At 34.8% G+C, this 14,078-nt stretch overlaps 1 protein-coding gene across 2 annotated transcripts; it reads left to right on the forward strand.

Moving 5' to 3' along the window:
* The first annotated feature begins 1,288 nt into the window (after positions 1-1,288).
* On the forward strand, positions 1,289-13,623 carry SCG5 (secretogranin V). 2 transcript variants are annotated; one of them, XM_081950971.1, is made up of 6 exons: positions 1,289-1,432; positions 2,734-2,973; positions 6,331-6,480; positions 7,394-7,506; positions 11,948-12,001; positions 12,974-13,623. In XM_081950971.1, exons 2-6 carry the CDS (start codon positions 2,748-2,750, stop codon positions 13,076-13,078), a joined length of 648 nt encoding a protein of 215 aa, XP_081807097.1. In that variant the 5' UTR covers positions 1,289-1,432; positions 2,734-2,747; the 3' UTR covers positions 13,079-13,623. The 2 variants fall into 2 exon arrangements, with proteins under 2 accessions (XP_081807097.1, XP_081807098.1); XM_081950972.1 differs by lacking the exon at positions 1,289-1,432 and adding an exon at positions 1,994-2,477.
* The last annotated feature ends 455 nt before the right edge of the window (positions 13,624-14,078 follow it).

Below are 14,078 nucleotides of genomic sequence, written 5' to 3' on the forward strand. Positions count from 1 at the left end.
ATGCACCATTATAATCCACCCTTTCTTTATCCTGTGCATTGTTGAATCAACCTGCAAACTGTTGAATTCATGCAACATATTAAGCCAAAAGCAAGTCACACTTAGTTGATGAACAAATCATGTGGTAGGGATTTAAAAGCTTTAACCCTATTCCAGAAATACATTTGGCTCTCTTGAAGCTCTGTACTTAACTTTGGAAAACACATTAGTTATATCGAACAAACACTGGCTGGAAGGTATGAAATCCTTTATTTTGAACTGAAATACAATATATTGATACTGAGTCAGATACTGAATGCAAACAATACTGTGGGTCTTATTATAATATGGGTCTTATTTTCTTTTGACCCCTCAAATAAGTACTTGGCCTTATTTTTGGGAATGTCTTATTTTTGAGAGGCGGCAAATATGGTTACCTCATGGCTGCTGCTGAGTTACAATATTTTCAGGGAGGGCTTATTTTAGTGCATGCGCTCAAAAGCCCAATTGGACTTATCTGGGGACGTCTTATTTTTGGAGAAATTGTACTTTTTCTTTTATATCTGAAAGAGGATATACATTATTTAACCCTACAGCATTCTAAGGAGAATGAAAATGTGTAGCATTTTCAGCATATAGTTAGATAAATAGGAGTTTAACCTTAATAGCATCAAAGAGCTCATACTTTTGAATCCTATGTGGCTATTAGTTACCATAGCTAGCCACTAATGCTGGAAACACAAAACCACACTTCTGAAAGGCACCAAGATTGTGGAATGCTACAGTACAGAACTGCAGCTATAATAATGTGAGTGGGATTGAAGGGATCCATGTTGAAATCTCATTGGATTAACAAATCATATTTCAGTCTTAACATCCTACTCTCATGAGAAAAAGGAGGAAGCAAGATATTAAGAGAGAAGAATTGACAAACTAATATTAAGATATGTGAGACTGGAAAGGAAATATATTTGCTCAACTGTCCTCAGTTTATGATGGCAATTCTAGCATAACACATTTACACTATTAGCAGGAGAATGTTGGCATTTGCTGACTTACTTGAATTTAATTTATATAAACGATTCATATCTATCCATCTATCTGGAAAGATCAGCTCCAGAGATATTAGCAAAACAGCCAGCTTGGGCATCTTTTTGAGGACCTTCCCTGCAGCCTGGGGTAATGGGAGGCGAAAAACCCAGCTGTCAGGGGTTGAGATCTACCTCCGGGAATCCTGGCAACGGTTCACACACGCCACGGACGGAAGAAAAAAAACAGCAAGGACGCGAGGCGGGAGGGTGGGGTGGGGGTTAATGGAAGAAGAAAAGCTGTGACCACGGAGCTCTCCCAACACACGCGTTCAGCCACTGCTTCTCGTTTGGCGTCGCGCCTGGGCAAGCAAGCCGCATTCGGGCCAGAAGAGCGCAGCCATCGCGCTCACCGGATCCAAACGGTGAGTGCGACGCGCGACGGTTTTTGACAGCCCCAAGGGATGGGATGCCCGGGCGGCTCAGAGAGAGAAGGAAGGGCTGAGGGGGATGGCGGGCTAAGGTTTTATATGGGGCTTCTGCGATGGAAAGAGGGCGCTGGGGGCTGGCTATTCTTTACTCTTGATCGTTCTCAATTTTATGGCGAGATCTTTTTAAAATCTCTGGTGCAGGTGAAACAATACAGTTCTGGGAGGAGTTAAATAGAAAGGCGAGGAGAGGGATCATCACACCGACCTTAGCCTCTTAACCGATATCTATATATTTGGGGAAATATAGCAAGAGAAGAAAGGCATCTGAAAACCAGTTGTTAGAGTAAAATGACCATAAATCCTGTCTCAATGAGTAAAGTGAGTATTAGTGAATATTTCCACAATTGCCTCTCTTTCTGTCACCTACAACCTCCTCCTCTCCCTTTATGATGATAATGGTGCATATGCCGGGCTTCCTAGGACATGACGTTTCCCAGCATGCATCGTGAAGAAGCCGAATTGAAGGTTTGATTGCGAACCTTTAGCAGCACAAGGCTGACATCAGCTTCATTTGTTGGATTTTCTCTGATTAATCACTGCTGCCATTTAGAGGAATCTCGTTTGAGGCAACCAAATAGAGCCTTCCGCCTCCAGGAAACAAAGCCAAACGGGGGGCAAGAAAGGCAGAGAGGGGATTATATTTAATTGATGCGGTGAATGTGATAGGCTGCCAGCCCCTTGACGTATTTGACAAGCTGTTTCCTAGCCTTCCCAAATTAAGTGCACAGCACAGCTTGGAACAGAGGGAGAGCGCCATAATATTTCATTGGAAAGTGACTGATGCTTAGAAACAAACCAGGACCAAAATTTGAAATCCTGTTAACCTGCAAGGGAGCAGCGCAAAGTCTATGGTCCCAGCCTCTTCTTGCATTTGCTAAAGCCTCCCAGAACCACAAAATTGACAACTAAATAAAGAAAACCTGGACAGAATTCAGTGAATATACTGAAGCTTCCTCATAAAGCCTCTGAGAAGCTGAATGTGAGCTTTCAAATTGATTTTTTTACCAAGCCATTATTTACTTCCTGGTCCATTTGGAAATGGATAACAATGAATTTGATTTTTGATATTTGTGGTAATGTTGGCTTTAAAATCCCTTCGTATATTCTTCTATACTGTAGCAGCCTTTCCTGAAGGCCTGCTCCATTGGACCGGAGCATAATTCAGGTGTTGGGGGAAAGGGGGAACATGGCATTTCATTTCATTATTCATTGAGTTCCTTGTTGTCTTGGCATAGGTTACAGAATATAGATGGGTATCGCCATGACTTCAACCTTGCTCTGCAACCTGTCCCTTCTGCTGGCCTGCAGCCTGGCTTTGACTTTCAGTCACAGTGCTAGGAGCCCAGACAGAGTTTCTGAAGCTGACATCCAAAGACTTCTGCATGGTGTGATGGAACAGTTGGGCATTGCAAGACCCAGAGTGGAATATCCAGCCCATCAAGCAATGAATCTCATAGGCCCACAAAATATTGAAGGTACAGATTTATTTCTCTGAATTAATGAAATTATTTTAAAAACAATATTGACATTTTATCCTAATTTTCCTCAAACATATGATGCCCCAGATTTGTTGGACTACTGCTTCCAGAATTCTCAGCCAGCATAGGAATATCTTTATAACTTTTATAGTATCCCATATTTTATCTACAAGGGAATTACAGAAAACCCTTTCCTTGTCTGGTGATTTCCAAATTCATTGGACAAAAGTGTTCATTATTCCAAGAAAGTAAAGCCAACAAACCTGGTGGCTAGGAATTATAGAATATAAAATAACATTACAATATGTACAGCATTAAAAGGCACAAAAAATTTAAAATAAAAGGACCATGTCAACCAGTCCAAATAAAAAAAGTTATTTAAAATGCCCAGATAATCTAATATATGTTTTAGCAGTCAAAATGTAATGCAAGGTTATATAATACAGTGGCACCAGTTGTGAGCAAGTCACTTCACAAGCAAAGCATTGTGATATAGAAATGATGCTCCCTCTTCTGAGAGACAGAGAAAAAGAGAGAGAGAGAGATGGGTGGATATATCTCTGTCTTTCTTTCTGTCTGTTGATCGATCGATCGATCGATGTATAGATAGATGCCTTCACTGCTACATTCTGTAATCCCATGCATAGATTTAGAGGTACTTTAGAAACTCAAGGTTTGCTTAAAAATTAATCTAGCACAGTAATCAGGGACTCTGATTTTGACCATGGGTCAAAATATATAGAGCTGAATGAGTGTTTGAATTATCCAAGGTCAAAATCAGACTCCCCAATTACATCCCAGATTAATTTTTTTCAAGTGAACCTTGAGTTTCTAAAATCCACCTAAATGTATTCAGACATGCTGAATAGAAGTTTTTAAAAATACAGTATATTCTAACAGGCTTTCTGGATAAATGCTCTGTTGTTCTTTGTTTCAACATTAGGTGGCTATTGAGTATTGGACGTACAAACTCAAAACCTGCTTAAAACTGTATTTTATATATTTTAATCAGAAGATGGCGCACTGCCTCTTAAGAATTGGGTGGAAGCCAAATGGTTTTATAAGTGTGTAATAGAATAACATCTAAGTTGTTTGCAGTATCATTCTATGTTAACAGCAATTTATCTGCTACTAACACGGTTTCTTTGGAAGATTTCCTTTCATTCCTTTACATGAAAAAATAAGTAAGCATATTAGTGATGTTAGTCGCCCTCCTTCATATTTATATTTCTATGTAAAGTCATTCAAGGTCATTTAGAGATATATAACCATTAGTATAAATTAAAACGGGGATTGTTAAAATTAAATGTAAATGTTGAAATGAATTCTTGTACAAGCCTATCTAGAAATAACCTGTAATAATCCTCAGTAAGATTTGTTCCCTGTAAGGCTGTATTACATTGTAATATTTAATAAGAATGCCCCAAATATGCTTTTCCAAAAGGCAACTGGACTTTCTTTTTCATGTCTTCAAGAAAAAACAAAGAAAGTCCATTTGCCTTTTGAAAAAGCACCTTTGGAGCATCCGCAACCTGGATTGTCTCCACAGACATTTAATTAAAAAATGTTTTCCATACAAGACAATGGAGATAAAATCATCATCAAGCATTTTCATGCAAAATCCTTATTTATATTGATTGCATGAAACCAGTGGAAAAACTGAGACTGATTTCATATTTTGTTCTGGATATGGAAACAGTCTCCCGAGAGCCAGAAAATTCAGAGACAATTTATGTATTAAGGACAGAGTATTACCTGATAGTTCTACAATCTCTCCTGGGAAGGAACCCAATGAGATTCATTGATTCTTCATGTCAATATTGTTTCTATTTTACCGCCCCGAGTCCCTTTTGGGAGAGGGGGCGGTCTAGAAGTGCGAAGAAATAATAATAATAATAATAATAATAATAATAATAATAATAATAATAATAATAATAATAATAATAATAATATTATTTTGTGTTATTTCAGCATTTAAAAGACCATTTGGAAAATATGCTATTGTAAACTAAAATATTCATGAAAGGAGTGTCCAAATTTTTTACTTCAGGAGTATAAAAAAACAGAGAGAAAATTTCAGAAGCTCATCCTATATGTGATACATTTAAGATAAAAATTGACTATTCAGATACATTGTCACAAAGAACGTAAAGTTGGGTATTGCTGATCAAGCATTTGAAAGAGTATTAAATAATCAGATCTGATACATTTTTACCTGTTAAAATTAAACTCTGAGAATATATAAAACACATTCTAATTTCCAGCCCCAAGCAACATGGATTTATTTTTCATTGCCTTTCCTTTTTTTTTTTAGTTCTGTAACTTTCCACCATTTACATCATTTACAGAGCTTGCTAGTCTGAAATGTTTGCACACCCATTAAAATTTGACTTTTTCAACATATTTTAATGGAGATATTTGATCTTCATTTCAACAATATTGATATTCAGTAATACTACACTGCCATAGACAGATCCAGTGTGCAGCCTGAGTACTTGTAGTTGCATGTCATTATAATAGAGTAAAAATTATTTTCATGATATGAGGTGAGAACAAATCTGCTCTGCTACACTAAGTCTCAATTTCTACTAGACACTCTGTATTCTGAACACTGGGTGCTTTATAGTGTCTAGTGCACAGTTTTAAAATTTCAAGGAAAAATTGTTTCTATCCTGCTCTCTCTCTATGTGATAGAATAATGTAAGATTGTCTACTAGGTCTCTCAGACAATTGACCTGGGCACTTTCTTGGTATTTTTATTTTATTTATTTTATTTTATGCCTTAAAGTCAATGTTGATTCCTAGTAACTGCTTGGATTAGCCCTTGCAGTCTTTCTGGCAAGATCTGTGGAAATGGTTTATCATTGTCTCCTTCCGAAAGTAACACGCAGCTGGCTTTCTACTTAAGGTGGAACTAAAGCTCACCAATTCCCAGCCTGATGCCTTAATCACAACACCAAACTGGGTCTCTGCACCGAACTTGTTCTTGGCAAATTGGTACACAAAGAAGGTGCATTTTTAATAACTCACTAAAGCTTGTCTGTAAGCACCTCTTCATTGGTTAATCATGAGTTGAATTCTTAAAATAGGAGAAAAAGGTAGCCTAACTAACCCAAATGCCTGACTAATTCAGTATCTGAATTAGTCAGATATTTTTTAAAACTGTCTTAATGATGTTAAGAAGAAGCAGACAGAGGTTTTGTGACCCCTTAAGTGATCTCCATCAAAATCAAGAAATGAACATAAGCTTTGATTTAGATGTTTAATCAAATTCATCAAAAATATTATAATTTTTTTCAAACTCATGAAAAAGATTGTAATTTGTGTGTGTGTGTGCAATTCTGTGTTTATTAGGTGGTGCCCATGAAGGTTTGCAGCATTTGGGTCCTTATGGAAATATTCCAAACATTGTTGCTGAGTTGACAGGTGATAATATACCAAAGGATTTTAGTGAAGATCAGGGATATCCAGATCCTCCAAATCCTTGCCCAATTGGAAAAACAGGTAAGTTGTATGAACTCCCTACTGGATTTGATGTAGTTTTATACTGAGGAATCAGATCTAAATTATACTATAAAATAATCCAGTTTTTTCCCCAGAAAAATTACGCACACAGTTACACAGATTAAAGAATCCAAATTGGTATTCTATTACTAAGATGCATTTGCTGAAATACTAGTTTTTTATAAGAAAGGAAAGATCAATGGGAATAGGGACAAACAAAGGCTAAGAAATTATACTTATAGAATGTATTTATATAATCAATACATTTAAGTATTAAATCAAGTCTAGTTCTAGTTTATCTGTGGGATTGATTTTCTGGTCTAGTCTATATAATCAGGCTTATGAGGTATGGTAATAAGATCGCCACGAATTACCTTTCAATCTTGAGCACTTATTTATCCAATAAGCAGATTCTGATTTTCTGAACTAAAGTCAAGTATCTGAATCATTTCTTAAGACTTAAATAACTGCATTATCCCATTTGCTTACTACAATTACACCCAATATGCACATAAATATTCTAGATAGTGGTTAGGAATATCTAAATTCTCAATATAGGTTGCAATCAACCACACAACAAAATATTAAAGATGTATGTAGCCTAGAAATGTCTATACGTATAAATATAAATATACATTACTGGATTATTATCCAAGCATCTGTTTATTGTTCTTTTTAACCCTCCTATGATCCTACAGAAACAAATTAATTTTACTTTGTATCTGATCCAAAGAACTGTGGAAATTGTTTAACCGTCCCAAGAGTCCTGTTTTGAAGAAAAAAAGTGTATTTTTTTCATCTCCCATACTTTTTAAATAAAATTAATTGCATATGTTCCTGGTATATATTTTTTAAACAAACAAATACATTTTAAACATGCCAACTGCTCAGGTTTTTCCAAAATGTTTTGTAGTTGATGACGGATGTCTTGAAAACACACCCGACACAGCAGAGTTCAGCAAAGACTATCAACTTCATCAGCATCTTTTTGATCCAGAACATGACTACCCGAGCTTAAGTAAATGGGTATGTAAATCAGGTTTATTTTTATAAACCTATAAGTAAGTTCTCAATCGGTTAAATGCTCTGTTATTTAACTATTAATACAAATATTTCTGTGTCCATGTATTTTAATAAATGTTCTCTGAAGGATCTTATTTATGAAAAAAATACCCTAAACTTTCATTTATATACAGTATAAGGATGTGTATGTAAACAACATTATTACAAAAAATAAAGAAATAGCATTGCAAGGATTATCTATCTCTTATGGTCAAATGCAGAGGTTGAGAATATTTCTTCCACTTAAAAGTCCAAGATAATGATGCAACAAATACAACTGATTCCACTTTCTTTTTACATCGCCAGATTCTTACATGATTCCTAGGCATTTTAGGCAGTCAACAAAATTTCCCTCTTTTTTGTATTGTGCTTGATTAATGTTGCAATCTTTGGTAAATGTACCAGATGTTTAACTCAAACGATTCATTTTTGCCAACTCAAATAATTCATTCTTGTACTACTACTTTGAGAACTATAAAGCACTTGCTTGTGACCACAAATATATTGCTGGGATTTAAAGCATTTCCCGTCAGAATCCCTTGAATTTCACTTGGATACTGTAATTGTTAGATATATACTTAACTTTATGACTGAAATAAGTGGGCTGAACTTCCTTAATCTTGATTGAGAGATTGTATTGCTCATTACCTATGGCATTTATATACTATCTAACAATCTAAAGAATTTAGGAATGTCTAATAATGAAATGTAAAAATAATTTAAGAAGCAAAATAAAATATAAGGTAGTATGCATATAATTTGTACTCAACAGCAGGCATAAACATAATAATGAAATGAAACTCACAGTAATCTCAAAATTGAAGGACATTTACTAGGTCATTTAGTCTGATGATTTCCATACCGTACATGTGCTGTTAAAATTACTTTTATAAATGAAAACTCTTTACCTGGAATTGAAAATACTTCAAATATAACAATAGGCAAACCCTTTTCATAATACAATCACTAAGACAAAAACATTACTCTTTTGAAAGATCCCATTTAGTGGGAGTAATTGAAAAAGTCTTGAAGATTTTAAACTTTGAAGGATTGTGTATGTATTAAGCATGAGTCTTTTAAGCTGTAGAAGACTTTAAAAATGGAAACAGCACTTTCAATTAGGCTTTTAAATGCAGTTGGTAAAGTGTTTGACTGTCCTATCTTAGTTCATAATGTTGCAGCCATGTTTAGAAGTTGACCTGTTTAAAAAAAAAACAAGCATATTGCAATAATCTCAATGATGTTTACCACAGGTAAGTTCAAAGGTAACATACCAGCCAAAGTTAATACAAGGGATTTTAAGGCATTGTAGTCATTTAAACCTCTAATAATAACAGTGGATGAATGAACTCCTGCAACTTGGCCTTCTGGTAGTGGAATAGGTAGAAACTATTTATAAACTACCAGCCTTATCTCTATCTACATGGACAAAGACTACTTTGTTCATTCTTATCTATTCTGTTATTGCATCCAAACTGGTTTTCCATCAGATATAGACAGACCAGATTTTGGATGATTTTACAAAGCACTTTAATTCTAGATAAAATCACCCAAGTCCTTTTGAAAGCAAATTATAGTATTTTGTTTTTATAACAATGTACATAAAAAAGGAAAATTTAAGGCTGTTTATATATCAGTGTGTAAGGGTCCTGTTCCAGAATATTAAATTAAGAGTTAACAGAATTAGTTACAGTTACAGAATATTCTATTTTTAACATAAAAATATTGATGCTGATATCATGGGATGTATTTAACAGTATTATTTGTATGTGAAGGCTTGTAAATGAATAAATGTACATGTTCCAGATTTTAGAGAAATTTGACATTGGAATTGTTTCTTTAAAGTTATCATCATCAAACAATTTACCAACTTACTTTGAAAGCAGCTTGAATTCAGGCGGTATTGTTTTCTTTCTGCCTGTTTATGCCTGTTATTATACTTCATAGATCTAAATTACAGTCTGGAAGTGTGTCTGAAACTAAACTAAATGTGCAAAACACAAATAGTTTTAGTGCTTCAATATTGGTTCTGTTGATGCTCTTTGATACTATTTTATGTCCAAAGTAGATGTAATAACACGAATGTGCATGCAGTAAGTAGTAGTTCAAAATCTCTGTGTGTTGAATGTATACTTTTGAAGTCACCCTGTGGACATCTGTTCATTCTTTAAAAACCTGCTCCTTGTTTGTGTATATTTTAGGGTTGAAGTTGTGATGTGCTTGGCTCTTTCTAAAACCAAGTCTGTGATGTAGAAAATGCTATTAGTTCCTCTTTGGTAGAGATGGGATCAAAAGATGGTAGACATTTCACCAGAAATCAGAATGCTTTCCTTGCAGAACGTCTGGGACATGCCATATTTTCAGATTTACCTTTACTGCAGGAGTGAGATCTTAGTTCAGATTACATTACCTTATCTGAACTCTGTTGCTGCCTGCTCTTATATTTGCATTAGTTACGGTCTTAACATATACCCAAACAATATCAAATATTTCTTTAACCAAAACAATTGAACAAAGAGGAGGGCAGGGGGTTAGCTCTTAGTCTGCTTTTAAGTTAATTGCAGTGTACCTTTAAAAATGTCTAAAAACTTATCTTTGTAAAGGAGATTTAGGTAAAACAATGTTAATAAAAATTATAAATAAAACACCACTTCTAAGAGGAAATAAAAGACACGTCTCCTATTGTGTTTTGCATAGTTAAATTGATTTTTCCCTAAGTGAGTTTGCACAAATTATTGCAGCCAAGAATGTCTCTTTGGCCAGCTTCATCCCCATTTCCTTGTCTATTTGGCACAGTACAGATGAAATAGTTGAGGTCAAACAAAAGCTACATCTTGTGAACTTGGACTTAAATTAATATGAGAAGCACCAGCAGATTATGTTAGGCAGAAATCACTTTAGCTTGTTGAAGTATTTGTTTCTCAGAAATCCTTACTTCATTCAGGAATAACTGTTTTGTAACTCTCCTTATTACATTTCACCATGTATCATTATGCTTTTTAAAAACACAGTTGTTCCTCCTAAACTTTTGTTCCTTTAACTTTTTCTTTTTGGGGTCCGCATTATAATTCCAATGGAAATCAAATCTGTGGAGCATGTGTCTGACATTCCAGCCTGCACTTAAGCTTGCAACATTTATGAAATACAGCAGTGCGTGGGATTAGTTATAAAGGTTGGAGCTGAAAGTCATAGCCATCTTCTCTTGTTATTGTGAAGCTCTTCTCTCCCCCCCACCAAATCAAATTTAGTTTCATTATATTAAAATAATTTTAGATCAGTTTATTTCTGAAAAGGAAGATCAGGGTCTTTTTAAAAAGAAGAAAGTATTTGTAACTGTAACATCAATTAAAAATAAGGTGGCAAGGGAAGCAATTAAAATAGTAATAAGGAACATATTTAAATCACAACTTAAGGGAAACATCCATATGAGTAGGATAGGACTTCTCTTTTCTTTCTTCCTTTCTCCCCTTCCAAGTAGTCCAATGGACAGCATGAAAAGGGAGAATCTCTTCCAGCTGTGATAGTCTTTCTGATAGTCTTTCTGCTTATGGACAGACATAGTTAGATACAACCCAAATGTAGACTTCATAAAATAGGCAGTTGTATCTGAGTATGCCATCTGGTCTTGCCATTTTAATGGCATCCATATACTAAATCAATACCAATGTCTATCCAATACATTGTTGCTTTCTCTGACTGATAAATGGTTTCCGAGACCTTGGATATATGATTGGACTTCTCATCAGGCAGAGTGGAGCAATGCCTCAGATGGTGAAAGATGGGTCATGAGCAATAGTGGTGGCTTTCTAACTTTTCCTTTTAGGCTCTGTAGCTGGATTCTTCCATTGAAAAGATAGGTCCATACTGCTGTGGACCACAGGTGTGATGCAGGGCGTGCAAAAAACTATTTTGCATAATATGTGATCTATCCTGGTTTAGATATGACGCATACTAAACTAATCTATGTTCATCAGTCTGTAGGTGTGATCTGGGGAAAAGTCCCCATCTTGCACTTGTCTCTGACAGCAAATAACGGGATGGGCTCAAATGCCGTTTACTGAAAAGGATCTTATTCATGCAAAGCCTGTGTTTTACTATGCTTGATATTTTTCCATCTTACTCCTACCTTATTGAGACAGCTAAAATTAAAACCATCATATAACCCATATATTCCTATTCTTGTAATAGCTGATGACACTGAGGATCCCAGAAGAATAGCAAATATTTCATTAATAGCTGTAGTAATCCAGCTGTTTTCTTGTGGTTTATCTTTTCAACAACATGGCATTCTCTACCAAAATGCTTTCCAAAATATTCACATGATAATATTTAGATGGCACAAAGTCTTGCTTGAAAAGAGGTTATAAATTTGATCCACACTTTGTATTCTTTTATTGTTTTACAGAACAAGAATTTACTCTTTGAGAAAATGAAGGGTGAACCGAAAAGAAAGAAAAGGGTAATTTTCAGAACACAACTTGTTTTCATTTACTACCTTAATGTAGAATCAGTCAAGAATGCAAATAAAATCAGATTGTTGAGATAGTTACAAACAGCATATACAGTAAAACCTGGACTTAGTCCTTATTTCCAGAAAACAGCTGTAGTAAGAGACAGTTCGTCATGCTAAAGTAGCATTTCTCAGTACACTCATAGCCATTCCAATGTGTGTATTTTAAAAAAATGAAAATTAAGTGCAACCCTTCTATTTTTCCAGGTTTATCTCTAGACCATGTATGTAGAATTTAACTTGCTATTTATTTTGTTAGCTTTAAAATGGGTAAATTTATGGAAGACAGTTCTATCGAAGTCTACTACTATTGAGGACACAGTATTAACTCTGGGTTACCATTGTGCCATCTTTTGTTTTGTAGCACTCTTGACACATTTGGATGGCTCTGTGAAAAACAAAATACTGGACTTAAATTATCTTTGGCCTGATTGATAAAATAAAATATACCTCCCCCCAATCAGAAATGTAAACATACAGTTGTACATACAGTTTAAATCAGGGGTGTCAAACTCGTGTTGCCATGGCAGCGTCACATGATGTATCACGACTTCCTCTCTTCGCTAAATCAGGCATGGGTGTGGCCAGCGCATGACACATCTGGGCTACGGGCTGCGAGTTTGATAGCCCTGATTTTAGATCACCATATGAACATTGTCCTAGAATATAAAACAGTAAGATCATTCACTTTTATAATCCTTATTTCCACTTCCTTCTTTCTCTCGCTTTTGCTTCAGTAAATTAAGACCTGGTCCATTAATCGAATAGAAGTCCTGCCCCTTTTACGGAGTTTTGAAGAAGAAAACATTATGCTACAATTTTAAATACAAGAGCAAACACTCATTCATTCCATGTACTGTGGAAGTTGTTTTCCTGCATTATTTGTCATTCCTAAGTGTTCTAAAATATTTAATCTTTCAGAATGTAAATCCATATCTTCAAGGACAAAGATTGGACAACGTCGTGGCAAAGAAATCTGTTCCACATTTTTCAGATGAAGAAAAAGACAGAGCAGAAACTGAATGAAGATTCATAGATGGCTTGCGTACTAATAATATAAAAAGTGATTCAAATATTCATAGTAGTTGCATGTTTATTAACTATGTAAATCTTTCTGGAAAGCAGTTGGATTTATAGTATTTATAATATTTCTTTTTCTGCATCTACACCAAGCTGGTTTCTTTCAGATGTTTCAGGAAATGAGTCACGGAATTATTGAGATGCCAATGGGAATTATAATCCAATATATCTGCTTTTAGATTTGGGTGGCTGTCCCAAGTATACAACTACTGGATTTTGCTTCTTGTTAAGTTATAACAACATAATCACTAAAATAATCATGTCTTACTTTGAATCTGACTTTAAGCATTAATACATTTTAATCATTGTGACTTAAACTTGTGTTAAGAAATGAGTCTTTAAAAAGTTGAAAACATTGAAAGATTTTCCAGTTGTTGAGCACTATTTAAGTTATATAAAAGATTGCTGTTTGGAAAGAATTATTTCACCTCTTTCTGTTTGTAAATAATAACAATGCATAATAAATATCTAAGCACTTGCTGTTATTGAAAGTCAACATTGTCTGTTTTCATTAAATTACATGTTTCAGACAATTACCAATCAAATGGTTTGGTCCAATTATAGGAAAATTATATATGTTATTTCTAAAGACATGCATGTGATTAAGCTTTTTACCCAGAAGGCAAGATGGTTACACACTCAGCTACAAGGAAATGCTGTCTCACCTAAGTGCACAGAACTACCCCATTAATTATCTGTTTTTGAATAATGAATTATAACCCATATGCCTCCCATATCTAGATTGAAAAAGTGCATAAATACAGAAAACACTAACTAACTGCTGCCACTTATTGCTTGTCTGAATTTCTGCAGTTCAAATATGGCAAACCTAATCAGGTAAACGGATATAAAATAAGACATTATTTTAATATTTACTTTCTACCCTATTCAAACAGAATGTTTCTGTTCTATAAACAAAGAGAAGGAATATCTTTGTCATAAGACA

Source organism: Natrix helvetica (assembly GCF_964273705.1).
Source record: "Natrix helvetica genome assembly, chromosome: 1".
NCBI classification, from domain to species: Eukaryota; Metazoa; Chordata; class Lepidosauria; order Squamata; family Natricidae; genus Natrix; species Natrix helvetica.

What these genes read in the sequence shown, in the direction of transcription:
- SCG5 (XM_081950971.1), top strand. Translation starts at nt 2,748, where the DNA reads ATGGGTATCGCCATGACTTCAACCTTGCTCTGCAACCTGTCCCTTCTG. An exon ending in AGGCCCACAAAATATTGAAG is followed by an intron (nt 2,974 to 6,330) that starts GTACAGATTTAT and finishes TGTGTTTATTAG; the next exon opens with GTGGTGCCCATGAAGGTTTG. An exon ending in ACCCGAGCTTAAGTAAATGG is followed by an intron (nt 7,507 to 11,947) that starts GTATGTAAATCA and finishes ATTGTTTTACAG; the next exon opens with AACAAGAATTTACTCTTTGA.